The sequence below is a fragment of the Dipodomys ordii genome, unplaced genomic scaffold (genome assembly GCF_000151885.1).
Source record: "Dipodomys ordii isolate 6190 unplaced genomic scaffold, Dord_2.0 Scaffold110, whole genome shotgun sequence".
Taxonomy (NCBI): Eukaryota; Metazoa; Chordata; class Mammalia; order Rodentia; family Heteromyidae; genus Dipodomys; species Dipodomys ordii.
The window spans coordinates 3515685-3536376 of record NW_012267326.1 but is presented as its reverse complement, the minus strand read 5'-3'; the positions used below and the strand labels follow the sequence as shown (position 1 = coordinate 3536376).

Genomic DNA, 20692 nt, shown 5'->3' with positions numbered 1-20692 from the left:
TGTCCCTCAGCTCTTCAGCTCAAGGCTAGCGCTCTACCACTTGAGCCACAGCACCACTTCTGGCTTTTTTCTTTTTGCTTATGTGGTGTTGAGGAATCGAACCCAGCCTCAGGCATGCAAGACAAGCACTCTACCACTGAGCCACCTTCCCAGCCCCCAAGTATTTTTTTAAATATAAAAGATGTTGCATCTTGGGAGTAGCAAAACTAATAGGCCTGGTTCCTAAGGTTTTAAAATTCACTGTAGCTCCAACAGTCATTCTGGAAGTTAACATGAAACTGTTAAGAAACTGAGTTCCAAGCTAGGAGCACAGGTGGCTCACATCTATAGTCCTAGTTATCCTGGAGGCTGAGATCTCCAGATCATAGTCCAAAGCCAGCCTGGGCAGACAAACCTCTAAGATCCTATCTCTAATTAACTACTAATAAGTAAGAAGTGGATCTGTGGTTCCAGTGGTGGAGTGGCAGCCTTGAGCATAAATGTTAAGGGACAGTGTGTCTAGGCCTTGAGTTCAAACCCTAGTACTAGCACAAAGAAGGAAGGAAGGAAAGAAGGAAGGGAGGGAGGGAAGGAGGGAGAGAGGGAGGGAGGGAGAGAAGGAGGGAAGGAGGGAGGAAGGAAGGAAGGAAGGAAGGAAAAATTGACTTCTTTCAGCGTGTTTAAGACACACTGACATCTCATCAATGAAGTAATATACAACACTGACTTTGTGAAAATGCTTTGAGAAGTAACAAATAAATGAAAGGGATTAATTGCTATAAACATCCTTATCAACATCATCATTAACATCCTGTAGGAAATGTTATCAGAAGTTATGAAACCTAATTAATGGCACGTTAAAGTATTATATTCCAACCATTCTGAAAAGTAGCAGAGAATATTAAAACCTAGAACATCAAAATAATTTTTTGTTGTTGTTGGTGGTGGTTGTGGGGCTTGAACTCTGGGTCTGGGCGCTGTCCCTCAGCTCTTCAGCTCAAGGCTAGCACTCAACCACTTGAGCCACAGCACCACTTCCGGTTTTCTGAGTGGTTTATTGGAGATAAAAGTCTCACAGACTTTCCTGCCGGGGTTGGCTTTGAACATCCATCCTCAGACCTCAGCCTCCTGAGTAGCTAGGATTAAAGATGTGAGCCACCAGGGCCCAGCACCATAATAATTCTTATTTCTTCTCTTTTTCTGCAGACAGAGCAGATAGGGCTTTGTTAGTCTACATCTGGGAAATGTTAGGAAGTCAGTAGTAGTTCTAGAACTTCCATGGAGAATACCAAGACCTACATTTTCATAGAAGCACAGGTGTCTACAGTGCAGGGCTACTCAAAGTGGCTAGGTAGGGGGCCAATGGAGACCTTGCGAAGGGAATGCCCCAAAGCCTTCCAAATCTTCCTCGGGGACTCACTCCTATTAAGTCCCCATCTCAGAAAGTCTTTGTATTTAAGGTCTCTTACCAATGCCATTTCCAGTGTGCTGGTGGTTAATTGGAGATAAAAGTCTTACAGACTTTTCTGCTTGGGCTGGCTTTGAACCACAATCATCAGATCTCAGTCTAGCTAGGATTACAGTTGTGTACCACCAGTGCCAGATACAAAGTGCCATTTTAACAGAGTTTTCCAAAATGTGTGAGCAGGGGTTTCAACTTGACAACAAGGTATTTTTTTTGCTCTCAGGCAAGTAGAAATGTGCTCTCAGGCTCTCTCTACTTCCTCCAGCCCCCTTCTTCTCAGACAATCTAAAAGGCAGAAGATAACCTAGGATCAGGCAAAAACAGGAAAGACTTGTCCTGAGTCAGAGGAGATGATTTATTTATAACTCTTACTGTCCTCTACCGTCATGACTCGGTACCTGGACAAAAGATTCACATACCAGAGAAGAGATGAATCAAAGGCAGCAGTGATGAATGGAAAACCAGCAGCCCTGAATGCTCACACACTGGAGCACCCCAGAATTAACAGCAAATCTCTACTGCAGAGCACACAATGCTAGACAGATCACTTGAGCCTCCCACAGGCCTTTGGCTCTGTGAGAGCTCTGTGTTGCTAGCAGCAATAAAGTCCCCAATTCTCAATGGCATGAGAAAGTAAGTAGTCCAAATAAAGAGCCTTGGCTTTTAGTTTTAGATCTACAAGCAGTTTCCTTTGCCTTAAAAGCAATGAATTCCAAACAGCACGAAAACCTACCCATAAACAAATACAATGACCCAGGACTTGTGGTCAGCGCTGGAGCAGAATCATAGAGTTGCTCTTCCCACAGACAGTTTTCATTCAAACAAGAAAGTTAGGCAATGAGTGAGCCTGAGAGAGAGGCTATGAGCAGGAGAAGAGGAATAAAAGTGTGATAATACATACTGGGCAAATGCTATCAGTGGGGAAGCACTTGCTTAGCATGCCATAAAGGAGTATTAATGAGAAGCAGACAAAGAATGCCCAGTTGCAGATTCTTACAGATGACAGAAAATAAGGGTGCAGGTTGAATTGTGGAAGCATCATTCAAGAGTAAAGATGAAACCAAATGACTATGCATCTCATGCAACTCCTCTTCTGTTATCAATAAATGTCTGATTAAGAGGTTCTTAGTATTAGAATGTTGGTTATTCTGATGAATAAATTGAGATATGATCAAGCAGAAAACAATGTAAGATGTGGATTACATTGGGAAGTCTGCTTTCTCTCTCTCTATATATATAGTTTAAATGTCAGAGGGGGTGGGGGAGGGGAGTACCAGTGGCTCACATCTGTAATCCTAGTTATTTAGGTGGCTGAAAACTTAATGGATTATGATTCAGAGCCAACCCAAGCAGTAAAATCAGTGAAAATCCATCTCAAATTAACGAGTGAAAGTACAGGCTGGAGGCATGGCCTAGTGGTAGGTGCCAATAGAGCAAGCATGAAGCAAGTGAAAAGAGAGAGAGAGACAGACAGAGATACACAGAGAGAAACAGAGAGACAGAGACAGACAGAGACAGAGAAAAAGTCATAATTTGGAAAAATCAGAAAGAAGTTGTGAGAAACAACAGTTGCCTTATCATTGAGTAAGATTCAAAATCAGTTTATGCAAAAGCCCACTGTAGCATTTTCTGAGCAGTTTCAAAAAATGATGAAGGGTTCAAGAAAAATTTAGCCTGTTCTTACTGTGCTTCAGCCAAATAAGTTCCTGAAGACAAACAAGGAGGGTTTGAAAAAATATATCAACAAGTAGAACCATTTCCTCAAAAACCTGCCACTAATTTATTAATTAATTTATTAGGCACATATTTTGTATAGAACAGTAGAATTTAAGAAATGCCATGGTATAATAACTACAGAATGAATTAAGGCCTGTATGTGTCAAGGTAGTTTGTGATTAAAAGCCTAATTAGGTAGATATGATTAATTCTACATTTCAGAGAACTAAATCCTTGGGTTTCTATAGTTCATGGTCAAGAGATGGAGTCTTTTAGTGAATAAAAGGCCTATATAGGATGCTTCAGAGAAACAGATTAAAAACCAACTGCACTCTTAGCTTGTAAGTCATATGAAGTTACAACAGGCCTTACAACTTAGGAGCCAAAAGTCTCTTAAAAAGTTAAGTGCAAGCCAGTGGCTCATGCCTGTTACTCAGAAGGCTAAGATCTGAGAATCACAGTTCAGAGCCAGCCTGGGCAGGAAAGTCTGTGAGACCCTCCAGTTAATCACAGAAAAAGCTGGAGGTGGCACTGTGGCTCAAGTGGTAGAGCACTACCTTTGCGCACAAAGGAGACAGCACCCAGGTCCCCTGAGTCCAAGACTCCAGATGAGGGAAAAAAAAACCCCAAAGTACAACTGTTCCTGGACCTGAAACAGACCACTCACTACAGAGGTAGTCACTACATACTATAGACTCCTACTTAAGAATACTTCTTCTTTGGGCTGGGAAGGTGGCTCAGTGGTAGAGCACTTGCCTTGTATGCATGAGACCCTGGGTTCGATTCCTCAGCACCACATAAGCAGAAAAAAAAGCCAGAAGTGGAGCTGTGGCTCAAGTGGTAGAGTGCCAGCCTTGAGGTGAAGAACTGAGGGACAGCGCCCAGGCCCAGAGTTCAGGCCCACCACCTGACCGCCCCCCCAAAAAAAAATACTTCTTCTTTGTGTGTGTGCCAGTACTGGGGGCTTGAACTCAGTCTTTGGCACTGTCCCTTAGCTTTTTTATTCAGGCTGGTAATCTACCCCTGGAGCAATAACTCCACTTCTAGCTTTTGGGTGGTTAATTGAGATAAGAGTCTCATGGACCTGCCTCCTTCCGGAGTAGCTAGGATTACAGGCATGAAACACTGGTACCTGGCTACTTTATTGCTATTACCCTGAGGTTTTTCAAATGGTAATGGCTACAAAACCTCCTGAAGACCTAGTTCCTGTGCCATAAGTCTGGGAATGTCTCAAGATCGCACACTTCCAACAACGTCTCAGGAAGGTCAATGCTGCTAGAAGATGGTATTGGAGCATGTTTAGTTGGTGTTATTAGACAACAGAAAACCATCATCTTCAGGGAAAGAATGCTTGAGCTTCAGAATTGTGCCTTGATGATACTGGATGACTTATTTCAACAACGATAACCACAAGACACTATATTGGAAATGAACTTTACAGCCTCGGGGGGCGGTGGTGGTGGTGGTGGTGGTGGTGGTATAGGAGGTGGAGAGGGAAGGGATAGTAGGAGAAAAACAAAGGAGGAGGTAACACTGCTCAACAAGACATGTACTCATTACCTTACTCATGTAACTGTACAGAACCTTTACAACAAAATAATTTTTTTTTAAAGTATTGGGCCTTGATGTCAATGATAGCTTCAGAAATGTGAATGGACAGGGCAGAGAGAGGTTATAGAAGAAACTAGAAGTGAGGCCACAGTCTTTCCCGCCACTGCCATCTTCGGTTTCTGGCCTTCGGCTGATTAGAAGAAATAAGCAGAAGATAAGAAAGACAATGCAAATTATGACAAGAGGATTTATTCTAATAATAGCAGTTGTATAAATGAAGTCAGAAAGGCCAGGGAAGGTTGAGACAGTGAAGAAATTATTTCATAACAATGTGACTTAAAGGATTCTAGAACAGTGAATGCAAAATGTGTCAGGATAGACAAATTATATTACATGCATGCTCTTTATTTTTGCCCAGCACTGTGAGTTTTAAGGACAAAAATATAGAAGTAATATATAGTAAGAAGGTGGTCATGCAAAACCATCATTGGAAGAGCTCTACTCTGTGCTAACATGTATCTTCAAACTACACTGAAATGTAGTTTGGGGCCTTAACAGTACCTTCTGAGCCCAAAACCACAGTCTGAAAACTGCCAATCTGTAGCAGATTCTGTCTTTTTCTCAGAATATTTTAAGATGGAGAAATCTTTGAAAGGCAACAGAACACTAATTATATCCAGACAAGATTCCTATTTGTCCTCTCCCCAAAATAAATAAATAAAAGCTCCTTTGGGTTTGACTTCTTATAAACATGGCAAAGTCCTTCATAATGTTCTACCTTAGGAAAAATCTTCACAGACATTTTTACCCCTTGAGAGGAAGAGGAGCATGAAAACACCATAATTAACCAAAGAGAAATGACACCACCACCAAACCCAAATAGGCCTTACTTTCAGACGGAGGGAGAGAAGTCCAGCTGAAGTAAACAAGCTAGTCAGCCTATCTCCTTAGACACCTGCAGTAGGAAATTTTCAAAATAGTTATCGTTTCTTTTTCCTTTGTTCGAAAAGTACTGCCACCAAAAATCCAAGGAAACATTTGTGACATTTGTCCATTATGGCTTATAGTTTTCTATCTTGATTGGTTTTGGTTAGGTTGTGATTTTGATTTATGAATGTATTTTCTAAACCAACTTCAATATTTTTCTCTACTAATATAAAGGACATTAAATGTGTCAGAACAGGAGTCAAAAAAATCTCATTTTGAGCTATTTTTCCCACTATTATGACAAGGAGACCTTTGGAGGCCAAAACATTCATCTGCTTCCCCAAAAGCCTTGTTTCCTGGCACTGTGGGATTCAGTCTCCTCTAGATGTTTCCCAAGCAGATCTCAAAGTAAGAATTGGCCTTGGGTTACCTTTTATTCAAGATCAAGGTCGAATGATAATTACATGTTTACAACTTTTTTTCTAGTTGGCAAGCAAATGATGACAGGTTTGGCTAAACTCAGGAGAGCAGACATCAGTCTGTTTTTTAAAGAAGAAAGAAGGAGAAGGCATTGTTAAATTTATTTCCTAAACTGGCAAGCAAACCATTCTATTTGGCGTATATTTGAGTCTAACGACACTGAATTTAAAGAATAAAATATTAGGTGTGAAAGTTACTATTTAGTTAGAAACATGAACATGGCAATATAGTTGTTGCCATTTTTATTTTATTTTATTTTGGCCAGTACTGGAGCTTAAATTTAGGGTCTCACACTTACTCAGCTTGCATGCATACCTGATGTTCTACCACTTAACCTATGCCTCCACTCCCATTTTGAGCTGGTTATTTTAGAAATGAAGTTTCTCTGAACTTTTCTGCTCAAGCTGGCTTCAAAATACCATCCTCCACAACTCATACCTCTAAGTAGCTAGGATTACAGGCAAGAGACACTGACACCAGCACTCAACTTTTAATCGCAAATTTCAAAGTCACAAATACCACAAATATAAAATTGAATTGAAAGAAAACTTGTTATCTTTTAGTTGCTTGATACCTCGCTGAAATAATTTTCATTTTTTTGTTTCCACGGTCTTTTGATCACCTTTCCCAATGAGTTTATAATATTCTCTGCTTAGAAACCAGAAAAATAATTCAGTCTTTTTTTAGAACAATGAATCAGGATTTGTAATTTATCCTTGAATAATGTTACCAAGTTCTTTCTTACTTCATACTCATTATAGGTACGACTATGTAAATGTTTTGGATTGCCTTCAAATTTAGGAAACCTCCCAAATTTCTTTCTTCTAGGAGAGGTATGGTTAAATGTATTTCAAAGTTCTTTAAATATTGTTTGGTTTATTTGTTGTTACGCACAAGGTCAGGACCAGGAAATAAGCAAGAGCCTAGAATCCTGAGTTCTAAACACTTCATGGTAAATCTACCTGGGCCAATGTATTGGATGCAGTCTTGCCCTCCTTCCAAATGTAGTTCCTATTTTACTCTAAATAGTGGACTGCCTTCATGATACAACTATTCCAGCATTCAGATGAGAATGTATCACTATTTACCCTTCTTTTTTCCATGGTGGTCCCAAGTTGGGCACGATGTTTTGCTACCTGGTGACTGAGCCGCACATTGCTGTAGTTCACTAAGGATGGTAAGTAGGACAATACATGAAAAATCTAAAGCATGAGAAAAAATGTTAGATAGTATTATTTCTTCTAACATGTAGAGTCTTCCAATACCTTGCCATAATGAATAGCAATTTATGTCTCAGTAGAGATAACAATTAGGGATTTAGAACCTTAAGCCAAACCACTCTGGTTCCAACCCCAGCAAAAATCATTTACTAACTGGGTACCACTTGCAAGTTTCTCAGTCTCAACTATACAACTTGTGGAGGATAGGGATTGGGAGAGAAAAATTAGGAGAAAATGAGGGAAGAGGCGACACTGTTTAAAAAGAAATGTACTCATTACCTGATCACCTTACAATAAAAATAAATTTAAAAAATCTTCCTTTGGAGGAAAAAATTTCTCAGTTCTGGGAAACCTATGGAAGCATTCTAAAATCTGCATTAGGCCAGGTGCTAGTGGCTATCTCCTGTAATCCTAGCTACTCAGGAGGCTGAGATCTGAGGATCACATTTGGAAGCCAGCCCAGACAAGAAAGTCTATGAGATTCTTATTTCTAATTAAACACCCACAGAAGTGGAGCTGTGGCTTAAAGGGTTAGAGCCCTAGTTTTGAGCAAAAAAGCTCAGGGACAGTACCCAGGCTCTGAGTTCAAAGCCCCATGACCAACAAAACAAAAACAAACTAAACAAAAAGCTACCATGGAAGCTATTGGTGGTTCATGCCTGTTAGCTACTCTGGAGGCTGAGATCTAAGGATTGGGGTTTGAAGCCAGCCCAGCCTCCATTCCCGCCCCCAAAAAAGTCTATAAGACACTAATTTCCAATTACCAAGACGAAAGTGGTAGAGCAATAAGCCTTGAGCAAACACACCAAGTAATCGTGTGGGGTGCTGAGTTCAAGCCCCAGTACTGGCACCAAAAACATAACAAACCCTCCCCTCTCCCCCGCAAAATAAAACTATCTAGAAAAGTTGTCTTGAGGCCTATGTGATACACATGAACAGATCAGCAGGATCCCAATGTGAAGGTATTGGGACTACTGGGAAGTCTGAGTAAAATTAAAGGGGCCTAAGGTTAATTGCATTTCTCTATATGGAAAAGACTTAAGACCAATTCCACTTCTGTATGCAGAGTTTGGGAGCGTTGGCTAGTTCTCTACCAACTAGCAATGAGTCCTTCCGCACCTCCCCCAAAGTCAACAAGTCCTCTGTAATGATTTACTTCTTTAATAGATAAACAGCTGGTGTGGTTTATGCCGAAAATGTACACTCATCCCTCAAAGGCACCGTGCGTTCAGCCAAATCCATAGCTCTCCAAAATGCATAGTTTTTACAGTCCCGGGCCTTGTATGGCATGGGAAGGACTTTTACTTCTCTAAACTGTCGTAACATCCCTGCTTCTATAAAGAGGCTTGAGAAGGTCATGGACTGCTCAAACAAAATATTTATAGTAGTGAAAACAAACATTCAGATCAGCTTCACCTTCACCTTGCCCTAGTGGTCTCCCTGCACAGAGGAAATGAAACCAGTCACTGAGAAATCTAAAATCTTTCTAAGTGAAACTGCAGTAGAACAAGCCCAATGGATAGAGCTCTAGTCCCCACTCCCCCAAGAAAACACTATTTATGAAAAACTGGATTGTTCAATGCTTTTCACTAATGACTGTGTTCTCTACTCCAGGGGAAATATAATACAATCAACAAGAAGTCTACTGAGCTCTTCTCCAGATAACGTGATGCTAAAGCACTCCTAACCTTGGAAGGCTCAGGCAAAGATAAAACACAGACTTGATGCATGAACCAAAGAATGCTAGCTATAAAACCAAGCTCAGCCGGGTGCTAGTGGCTCACATCTGTAATCCTAGCTACATCAGGAGGCTGAGATCTGGGGATAGAGGTTCAAAGCCAGCCTGGTCAGGAAAGTCTGTGAGACTCTTATCTCCAATAAAACACCAGAAAACCAGAAGTGGAACTGTGGCTCAAAAGGTAGAGCACTAGCCTTGAGCTGAAGAGCTGAGGGACAGCTCCCAGACCCAGAGTTTAAGCCCCATGGCCAAAACAACAAACAAAAAAAACAAAAAAACCAAGCTCATGAACTGCTTGATAAAATAGCATTCTTCCTTCAATCTTACTGACATATACAACTTCCCTACTTTTTGGATGACTTGATTGAATTTTAGAAATTCTGGTGACACTCCAAGCCCCTCCTTAGAAATGTTGGGACAGAGTGGGCCATATGCATTTGAGCCCTAGCTAACTTGCTACCTTCCTCTCTCTACTTCCAATCTGCATCAAGGACACCAAAGTGGAGATGTGTGAATAAAAGGAAATCATCTCCTCTTTCCTTCTCTCTCAAACACACACACACACACACACACACACACACACACACACACACATACACACAGAGAGCTGTACCTTGGCCACCCACCAGGGAGAAGGTATCAATTAGAGGCTCTGAAGGCCTTCACAGAAATATATCTGGGTATCCTAGTAGACAGGCAAGTTTGGGTTTCCAGAAACCAAAATATATTCTAGAAAAGCAGACAAGACAGAGACTTAGGGGGTCTAGAAATGTCCCTACCCAGGGTTGTAGCCTGAGCAGAGTAACCACAAAAGCCACAGAAAGAAGCTCCTTTTGCCCATAAACCTGTTGTAGAGATGAAAATATTTGAAGGAAAATACTCCATCAGAAAAAAGATAAGGGCCAGGGGCTGGTGGCTTACGTCTATAATCTTAGCTACTCAAGGGGCTGAAATGTGAGGATCTCTGTTCAAAGCCAGAGCAGACAAATCCTTGAGACTCTCATTAACTACCAAAAAAAAAAAAAAAGACAATGCGGAACTGTGGTTCAAGTGGAGCAGCAGCTCTGAGTGGAGTAAAAAGCTAAGGGACAGAGCCCAGGCCCTGAGTTCAAGCTAGGAAAAAAAAAGTGCACGGGGGTGAGGGTTGGGGGGGTCAGGGGGGTTAGTAGAGGGAAGTAGAGCTCCAAGTCTTGACCTTTGCCAGATAGGATCTCTCCAGGAGCAGTCGTTTGTCCTGTAGAAAATTCCCTTTTAATAATTTACAGATTTAACTCCAGAACAAAACACACAGAGAAACTCTGGGCACCTGTAAGAGCTAAGACTGGAAGCTATGAAACCAAGGATACAGTTGCTCCAAGTGGGTACTAAGACAATGGTGGTCAGGAACAAGTGGACACATTCATGATGAAAAGGGGAAGAAGACATTCCTTACTATGTACATGGTTCAAAATGGTTGCACTGCTCGTGCAAGGAAACTGGTGCTGCTTGTGCGAAGAAACTGTCCCATCTTAATTTTCTGTGCTACAAAGAACATCTGCAAGAGGCAAATCACGAAGCAAAGCAAATCTGCTAATCTGGAGCTCTGAATGGATGATGTCAGATGGTAAGTTTACCCTCTGTGGAATCTGGTGGCCCTCAGCCCTACTGATTGTCTGTCCTTCAACCCATATGTACACAGCATGAACAAAGAACACAGCCAAATGCTAGGTTAGGATACACACACACACACACACACACACACACACACACACACATCAATGACCGGAGTTGGTTCTGGAAGCAGATTCCATCTCCTGATTTGGAAACTAAAGATAAGACTCATCTTCAGGCATATTCTGGTAGTTAAATTAAGTGACTCTCAAATGTTGGTTCTCCCAGTCATTTTTCTCAACTCCCTGAGGTGAGCCCTCAAGCCTTGTTGCCTTCCAAACTTTCTTTCCTCATGCCTCACCAAGAAGTTAACATCACTCTCTGGCCCTAGTCAGAAGCAACAGGTAGCTGGGGAGCAAACTAGTACAAGGAAGGGGGTGGGAAGGGATGCACATGCAGAATTACATGGTGAGCATTTGAGCTCCTAGGACATTGCTCTTGAAAGGCAGAGTTGAATCCTACAGCAGATTCAGAGAGGGAGCTGTGTGGCCTACACTAACAAGGTGATAGAATTAGCCTTTATCCGGAACTTAGCTCAATGTGCCATGCTGCAGCCAGGAAATACGCTTTCCTGTCCCCAATTTTAAAGCTTTTGGTGGCTTGCATTGGATCTAAATTACAATACAGCAGACATTGGCTGCTATGGAACTGCACTTCTTTAAGACCAACTGTGCTACACCACTTATAAACCAAATACCCCCCTCAACCCACCAGCGAAAACAGAAACTAAAGAACTAAATTTAGAACCATTAAATGAAAGTCGTCCTTTGATGACTTTCTTCTCAAAGAAAATAAAGAGAACTCAGTATTTACTGGGTCATTTTGTTACTTACAAACTTTTAAAAAATATTTTGTATTGGCTTTGAAATACTCGTTTAAAATTAATTTGCATGTGTGTGTGTGTGTGTGTGTGTGTGCGCGCGTGCCCATGCCAGTACTGGAGCTTGAACTTAGGTCCTAAGTGTTGTCCCTTAGCTTTTTTACTCAAGGTTGGTGCTCTGTTACATGAATCATAGTTCCATTTCTAGTGTGTGTGTGTGTGTGTGTGTGTGTGTGTGTATGTGTGTGTGTGTGTATGTGGTTAATTGGAGATAAAAGTCTCACACACTTTCTGTCCCAGCTGGCTTGGAACCTGAATTCTCAGATCTCAACTTCCTGAGTAGCTAGGATTATAGAGATGAGACAACAGAGACTACACTTTTAAAACTTATCAGTTGTTTATAAGAAATTATAATATTTTTCTGTATATCTTGAGAACACAAGAACCAATTAGACAGCAAAAATGCATCAAATTGCTTACTTTTGATCAGAAGTAAAACTATTCTAATTGCTAGATTTTGCCACTCAGCCAAATAGCCAGTAATTAATACTGTCTAGCAGTTTGATGCTACACCTAGCATTCACTGATAGAGCAGGAGGAAGTGGAGGCTCAGGCCAGCATTTGCTGGATGCTATATAAAATGCCACTATGAGAGAGGCTCTGGGGACAGGGCACTGAATAGCACATTTTTCTTTGCCTTTGAGAGGCTTCAGGGTCCAGTGGAAAGAGTGTCATATAAAGAGATCACTTTGTTCTTGCTGAGCTAAAACCGGACCGTACCTAGGAGAGGACCCTTACAGCTCAACCTAGGGTTTCAAAGCAGATTTCCTCATCATTTGTACTTTGATAAAATTACATTACATGTATATATAGACTATTTCAATGAAACCCTTTATACAATTCATAAATGCTAGCTTACTAGGCAGTGGTGGCTCATGCCTTGAATCCTAGCTACTCAAGAGGTTGAGATCTGATGATTGAGGTTCTAATCCAGCCCGGGAAGGAAGGTCCATGAAAAGACTCTTATCTCAAATTAATCAACAAGAAGCCAGAAGTGGAGATGTGGTTCAAGTGGTAAAGTACCAGTTTTGAGTGACAAAGCTTGGGAATATGGGAGGAATAAAACAAAGCTATTCAATGATGTTCCAAGTGCACACATTAAAGCAGGTACTCCTTTCTTTGCCAGTAAAGCACTTCTGTGTGTTGAATTCAAGGTTGGCCAAGACCGGATCTGTCTTATTCATTGGGATGGTGTCTCTGGGCCTTAGCATCCTGCCAGAAACAAGATGATAAATATTATGGAGAAGGAAGAATAAGAATGGTGGCCTTCTATACTGGCATCACCAAGATCCTCCATAAAAAAAAAAAAAAGGAAACATAAAGTTTAATCTAAATGTAAAGGAAGTTGTGAGGGTTGTCAGGTATCCCTGCAATACAATGCTTGCCTAACACGCTCAAAACTTTGTGTTTCATCCATAGCACTGAAACAAACAAAAATATAAGAAAAGAATTACATAATTTGCCAGGGATGACTGTACACAACTATAACCTCAGCACTTGGGAAGCTGAAGCTGGAGGACCGAAAGTTCAGAAGCAGTAGCTTGGATGTAAAAAGGTATTCTATGTAGGGGGTAAGGGAAGAAGTTGGTAGGCCTAATGATTTTGAGATCTTGATGGTGACAAAGGAAACATGTCCTTCAAGCAATGTTATAAATCTTTAATCCCTATGACACTGTTACTAATGTTTAGTCCTTAACAAGAATCTTTCATAGGTATCTGAATAGTAAAGTTATATTTTTCAAATCTGAAGTTTTCAGGAAAAGAGTCATTTCTTAATTTTGAGCATTTGGGAAAAGTGAACACTATTAGTCAAAATAATTAAATGTTTAAAATATATTCCTTAGTGACTTTTGTTCTTATACCAATATTCTTTGTACACTTGTCAAACTACTAAGAAGAAGATAGACTTCTGATTTGTGTGTGTGTATGTTTGTATGTTTAATGACTGAGATTGAAACAAACAGTCTCATTCCCTCATATCTCATTTTGCATTAAGGTATTTAGAAAACTGGTACTATTCATTTATATAGAAAATTAAAATATATATGGAATTAGACTGCTCATCTTTATTGTGGCTATTTTCTATCTTTAACCATTAAAAAAAAAACTTAATGCCAACTAAGTAAATAGAATTTCAAAGTGATTCCCTATTTTGACCATTTGGAAAAACTTCAATTCCATAAAAATATGCATTCTGTTAGTCTTATAAAATGATTTTAAAACCAAATAAAAAACCACCACACTTTTAAGCTAATTGTTTAAAAGCATATGTAGAAATGACTCATAGACTATTGAGTTTGAAATTTGCAAATCACAAATGTGATCCTTGTAAACAACACTTAACTAACAAAGTCAGGGCCTGCTAATTTCTTTCTTTCTTGATCTGAACCAAGAGTTTATTTTTCAAGTTCTTGACACTTTATAACAGTAAAAGTGTTTCTTCCACTGTACAATATGAACCAAAAGTTTTACATTCACAGAAAATCAAGGATGTCATACGACGTTCAATATTTATTAGTAAAAAAAAAATAAGAAAGAAAGAAAGCAATCAGTATTTAAGAGAAAAGTAAAAGCAGATAAGTTTGGACATTCCAGTTCTGCAAAGTAGGAAAAACAGTAAAAGAATGAAACCTGGAGACTTTCTTAAATTCAAGACCTCAAAAACTGTGTCAGGATTTTTGGTTTGACAGTGTTTTTCCTACCAATGAAGGTCTCCATTTCCACACCACTTTTAATGTCATGAATTCTACAAAGTTTCCAATGTACTTTGAATGTTCTGTGATACGATGTATCACAGTGCTGCAGTGAATACGACTGCTCGATGGATAAGACTGTCCACTCAAATTGGCACAGGATATCCCCAAGTGACCAGAACCCCCCCCAAATGTCAGGGTTCTGAATGTTAATGATGAAAGGAATATAAACTGCTCCAAACTGAACATATCATTCCACGGATGAGGAAACTGAGCCCCTCACCCCAAAAGTTTTGGGACTTGTCCAAATCCCCAACTGCCCAGACCCCAGCTGCAGATACTCAAGAGATGTGCACTACAGCTGCAGAACTTCTAAAGCTTTCCAAACGTCGTTAAGAACTCAGTACCTGCCCCCATCCCACTCCCCTTAAGAACCCTTTGAGACCAGGATCAGGTGGGCAGCTCAGTGAAGATTTTAACCCTCTAGTTTCTATGACAGAGAAACTGCAACTCCTGAAGGCAGGGAGGCCCGGCTACCAGCGATCTCTCCAGGGTCCCAGCAAGGAGGCTCTGGCTAGAGAGATCGCATCGCCCAGGCCACCCGCGCTCCGGCACCCTGCACCGGCGCAGGCCACGCGACAGAAAAAGTCACCGCCTCACTCGGCAGATCTCATCTCGTCTTTTTCTAGTAAACCCAGGCCAACAGTCCGGCCTAGAGGAACGTGCGGCCACTTCCAGTGCGCTCAGGGCTGGGTGATGGTGGGTGGCAGGAAGAGGGGAGAAAGCAGAGGCAAATGGGCCCTGTCGCCAGGGGCGCCTGGCCCCAGGTGTGCATGGCTGGGGCGCAGCTCGGAGCGGCTGCCTTCAGATGGCCAACTTCTCAAACTTCCCTTTCCGGGCTGCGGCCGACACCCGCCTTCCCTGCTCGCACAAAGGGGCCAGAGGCGCCCCGAGCCCCAGCAAGTGAACCTTCTCCTTTTCAAGAAAAACTTCCCTCCCTGCCGCCCTGGCTCGGGGGGGTGCCAGGGGCCAAGAGGAAACTTCCTCGTCTCTGCCCGCGTCTGCTCCGCGGGCCGACTGTCAAGCGCAGTCCGGGCAGGAACACAGGGTACTCCTGCGCCCCACCAAACTCGGCGCGGACACTTACCCGGTTTCGGAATGTGCGGTGGGATGGTGCTGGCGATGCGTGTCCACAGGACGATGTGCAGTGGCCACAGGCCCCGGAGCAGCCCCCGACCCATGGCAGCTCCCGCTGCTAGGCATAGACCAGCCCGGACCCCGGTTTGTGCCTCTGCGCCGCGCCCTCTCGGGACCCCTGCGGCTGGCGCGCCAGCCAGAGGTGCGGGCCAGATGTGGCTCCCGCTGGCCCGGCGACGAGCGGGCCTGGAGGCCGGCAGAGGCCCCCGGCGGCCAAGGGGAGCTGCTCTGGAGGCTGGCTGCGTCCTGAGCGTGTGCACGCGCGGGGGTGTTGTCGGTCGGGGCGCGCGAGTGACTCACTCAACTTCACCCAGCTCTGGGGCGGAGGGGATGGGGGGGGGGGAGACAGGAAACTCCTCGCCAACAGCTGGGCAGAACCTCTAGCTGTTAGGCTTCCAGCCCTCCGCCTCTCCCAGCTGCCAATCACGTCTCCTAGCCCGACCCTTCCCTGGGGCGCTGAGAACTAGCGGCCACTCGCTGCAGTCCCAGGCCACTCAAAACTTTCCCTCACTTTAAGCAGTTACTAGAGAGTTGAATACGTGCTTGCCTTTCAACAAGTAACTGAATGTGGAGGTCTTCACTTTCTACAGCACCCCAGGAAGCATCTCCTCCGGCCCCACCCTGTTTGGATCATCTCTAGGTGCTTTCGAATTGCATTTTCATGCCACAAGTGGAGAGAGACCCCAGGAGTGGATCCTGAAATTTAGTGGGTCGTGAGCATGTTTTCTTTCTTTCTTTCTTTTCTTTCTTTTCTTTCTTTCTTTCTTTCTCTTTCCTTCCTTCCTTCCTTTCTTCTTTCTTTCTTTCTTTCTTTCTTTCTTTCTTTCTTTCTTTCTTTCTTTCTTGTAAAGCTTCATTAAACTTTTGTTTCAGTTCAGAGTAGATACAGACTTGGTCACGTTTGTAAAATGGTTTTCTACTGTAGGTCCGAGTGCAGAGATTTTTCCTGGACCTTAACATGCATTGGGAACCCTTAGGATTCTTATTCAAGTGCTTAGTCTGATTCTCCCGGTCTAGGAGGAGGCCAGGATCCTGTGTTTGGGAGTGGCAGCTATGTAGTGCCTCCCACTAGAACTGCTTCTGCCTGAGAGTGGTTTGCTGGGTAAAGACAAAAACGCAGCCACAGAGCCTGAGTGGGGTGGGGTGTTATTTTCATAATGTACTGTGTAGGGCAGAAGATTGTCAAAATAAAAGTATCTTTGGAGCCCGCTAAATGCTTGCCTTTGCATTCCAATAATGCAGATGAGGAAAAAGAATGTGTAGCCTCTTAAAGGGTAGCCTTAGAAACAGGTTCACTGCAAGCGTTCAAATTTCCCTGTTTGCTAGGGCAGCCAGGTTTGCCCAAGATAAACCTAGTTTATCTAAACTGATTGGAGAATGAGTTAGTTCTAGCTCTCAAAGATGCCCACTGTGCCTAACCTTCTGGTCTAAGACCTTCCAGCTGTTCTTTCACACAGTGGATTTCTTTTACCTGAGGCAAAACAGGTTCCAGGCTGAGATTAGAGAGTTGGAGGAAATAAAGGCACACACCCTTTCTCCAATCACAATTTTTTTTTAAATCTTCCTGGCAGTCTAAGACTTCACTTACTTGATCTTGGAACTCTTAAGTCTCGTTCCCGCTAGCACCAAAGGCTGCCTCTGGATGGGTCATGCAAAAAGGCCACACTTCCCTGTTTAGGATGCAGAAAATGAAAAGGACGTTTGGAGGGCTGGCCTTCTTGGTGCTGCAACCACTTTAGTGAGGGAAGAAGATGTCTGAATGCAAAACCCTCTCCCCAAGCTGAGTGTGGGTGGTTTGTGCTTGTAATCCTAAGTACTCAAGAGGCTGAGATCTGAGGATCACAGTTGGAAGCAAGCCCAGGCAAGAAAGTCCAATTAACATCACCAAAAAGCCAGAAATAGAGCTGTGGCTCAAGTGGTAGAGCACTAGCCTTAATCAGGTTAGAAATAGTCCCAGCCCCTGGTACTGGCAGGCACATGCTCGGGTGTGCATGTGCACACAGGCACAAATTCAAGAACACACACACCCTTCCTCCTATCTCCATTGCTTCACCCTTAACACTGCTATTCCTTAACCATTTCTCTCTCAGACACTTAGCTTCTTCTGTCTGGGCTCTTCTGGGTTCCTTTCCATTGTTTCTCAAACCACAGCTGAAGTTTTTCAAAATGCAAACTCTGCTACACCAACCATCGGATTCAAATCACATAATAGCTTCATTCTGCTCCAGAGATGAAGAGAAGATAGGAAGCACATGTCTGAATCTCTACCTTTACTGGCTTTAACTAGCCTGCCTAGAACCTTTTCCTTGTTTGAAACAGATGTGGAATACCTCCAGCACAGAGCATTGTGCTGTGTCCTTTTCCTTTCTGTGCTTTCTGACTCATACCTCCACCATGTTTCCTTGACCTTTCTGAACAGACAGTTACATATGGCAACTTTATAATTATTTAATTTCTCATCCTATCTCCCATTCAACTCCAAATTTCCTTAATGCAGGCATTCTGTCTTTCCCTGGATTTTTTATATTCCCAGTATCTAACACATCAGAGGTGTTTAGTTAAGTATATGTTGAACAAATAAACAGAACAGATAATAATTGTACTGGATGGTCCTCATTACCTTAGAACTCTGGAGAAGGCATTTTGTTACCCAAATGACTTAAACAGATTAGATTTCAGCAGAAGGTGATGTCAACACTTCCTTTTCCTATAAATGGAGAAGTATGTGGCTTTCTTCCTCTTTTCTTTCTCTTGTCTCCCAAATTTACCCAAGTTCCTCTAGACAAGATAGATATACTTTCTTCCTCCCCTAAACACTAGAGGCAAATAAAATTCTAGACAATTCCAAAGACAATAGTTATAGTAAAAACATGCTTCGCATTGTTAAAAACATTTGATTGCATGGTAGAACATTTAATTGGTGGTCTTTTCATCATCTTCCATAACATAAATTTTAATTTTGTTTCTCTTTCACATTTCTGATTTAATCCTTAGCTGTGAAACTAAGAGTCTGGATTCAACATTGTTAAATGCAAACTAGTCTTTTAGAGATCATCAGACGAAATCATAAAGATATAAACAGATGAATATTACAAAATAGACATCGTAAAGTTTATTAACATTTAAAATATTTTAAATTTAGAATAAACTTCTTTCATCCCTTTTGGAATCTCATTGAAAGAACAGTCTAATAAGTTCAGTGAAGACATTAGTTTTATTTATCCTTGTGTATTCGGTTTAGTATAATCTTGTCAGTATACTCACATGGCATTAAAATATATGCATATGTGGGGACACTTGCAAAAGTTAAGTAAATATAAAAGCTTATTTTAGAGTTTTAGAGAAAAACAAAAATCAAGTTGAACCTAAGGTAAACAATTTGGCAATTTTTTATTTTGGAGGTTTTACAATTTCTACATATATACATAATTGAACTGAATCGAAGCGTTAGTGACGTAAAGCCTGTGTTTCTCACTGTGATGAAGGTCAAGCGATCGACTCCTCTGAACTTTTTTTTTTTTTTTTTTAATACCAGTACTGGTCTTAAATCCAGAGTCTGGGTACTGTCCTTTAGAATTTTTCATTCAAGGTTGGCACTCTACCACTTGAGCCACAGCTCTACCTCCTACTTTCTGATGATTAATTAGAGGTAAGAGTCTCCTAGACTTTTCTGCCCAGGTTGCCTTTGAACAGTGATCTTAGACCTGGGCCTCCTAAGTAGCTAGGCTACAGGCATGTGCCACCACAGCCTGGTTTCCCTTAACTTTTTTTTAACATGCTACTGTAAAGGATACTGACAGCTAAAGTACTAGAGTCTTTTACTTGGGAAACTGAATTTTTAGCTTTTGTCTCTTGGCCAACTTTCCTTCTATTATACAGCAAAAAAGTCAGCCCTGAGACAGTAGTTGATCTGTGAGGTCCCCACCTTGGGGATGGAGCTATCTACACTGCTGGCTTCTCTAGCTTACTATGCAGACTCCTCACCCAGGGACCAGAGGACATTGAGCATAGCTCACCTATTCTTCAGTGCTATTGGTCTCATCTGACAGGGAATAATTGAGGTTATTCATTTGATCTTTAGAATTCCACTCCATCCATTGTAAAGTCCTTGAAATCACAGGACATCTCTTTTCCAACTCAGATGCCCACCATGCCCTACAGATACTATCTACCCAGGGTGTGTTGCTTCTCTGCAACAGAAAAATGAAAATATCTGATTTGTTCATCTATTCCTCTATTTGGAATCCTTCATGGATAGTAATAGAATTTGCAATTAAACTACATATTTATAAAAATTAATAGATTATGAAAACAACTTTAAAAATACAAGATATATACATATGTGTGTGTTTGCATATGTGTCATAGGTAGAAACAGATATGAAATAAACCAAAGGCAAAAATGTAACCTTGGTGCCAAAATACAGTCATCATTGGTTGGGCATGATGGAGAGAGATGACAGGAAGGATGGAGGTCTAAGGGAATCCATGGCAAAAGGCCAGGTGCTAGCCAGGTACCAGTGGCTCATGACTGTAATCCTAGCTACTTAGGAGGATAAGATCTGAGGATCGTGGTTCAAAGCTGGCCTAGGTAGAAAGGTCCATGAGATTCTTTTTTTTTCCCCCATCATGTGTCTTGAACTCAGGGTGTAGGTACTGTCCCTGAGCTTTTGCTCAAGGCTAGCATTTTACCAATAGAGCCACAGTGCCATCTCCCGCCTCTTCTGTCTAAGGAATTGAACTCAGGGCTTTATGCATGCTAGGCAAGCACTGTACTTTTAAGCCATATTCCCAGCCCTCTGTGAAATTTTTATATCTAATTAATCACCAGAAAGCTCAAAGTGGAGCTGTGCTGTGGCTTAAGGGGTAGAATGCTAGCCTTGAGTGGAAAAAGCTAAAGGAGAATACTCAGGCCTTGAGTTCAAGCCCCAGTACTAGATTGCATGTGTGCATGTGCATGTGTACACACATACACACACATATACAGGCAGACACTTATCTGATAAAAGAACTAAAAACAAAAGGAGTTGGGGTGGGGGTGTGCTCAAGTGGTAGAGTTCTTCTCTAGGAAGTGTGAGGCCCTGAGTTCAAAATCCTTTTCCAATGAAACAAAATAAACCAACATCATTATCTACATTTTGGAGCATGTCCTTGTTCCTTACAGAGGAAGAATGTGAGGATTAGTGAGATTCATTAC

General features: G+C 41.9%; 1 protein-coding gene across 1 annotated transcript in view; it reads right to left on the bottom strand.

The window, feature by feature from the left end:
* The window catches only part of Tgfbr2 (transforming growth factor, beta receptor II (70/80kDa)), a 91092-nt gene extending 75215 nt beyond the window's left edge, over positions 1-15877 (bottom strand). Inside the window, exon 1 of the mRNA XM_013028495.1 lies at positions 15447-15877. Coding sequence (XP_012883949.1) covers positions 15447-15540 — 94 coding nt within the window. The 5' untranslated portion in view covers positions 15541-15877. The remainder of the gene's footprint in view (positions 1-15446) is intronic.
* Positions 15878-20692: the final 4815 nt, after the last annotated feature.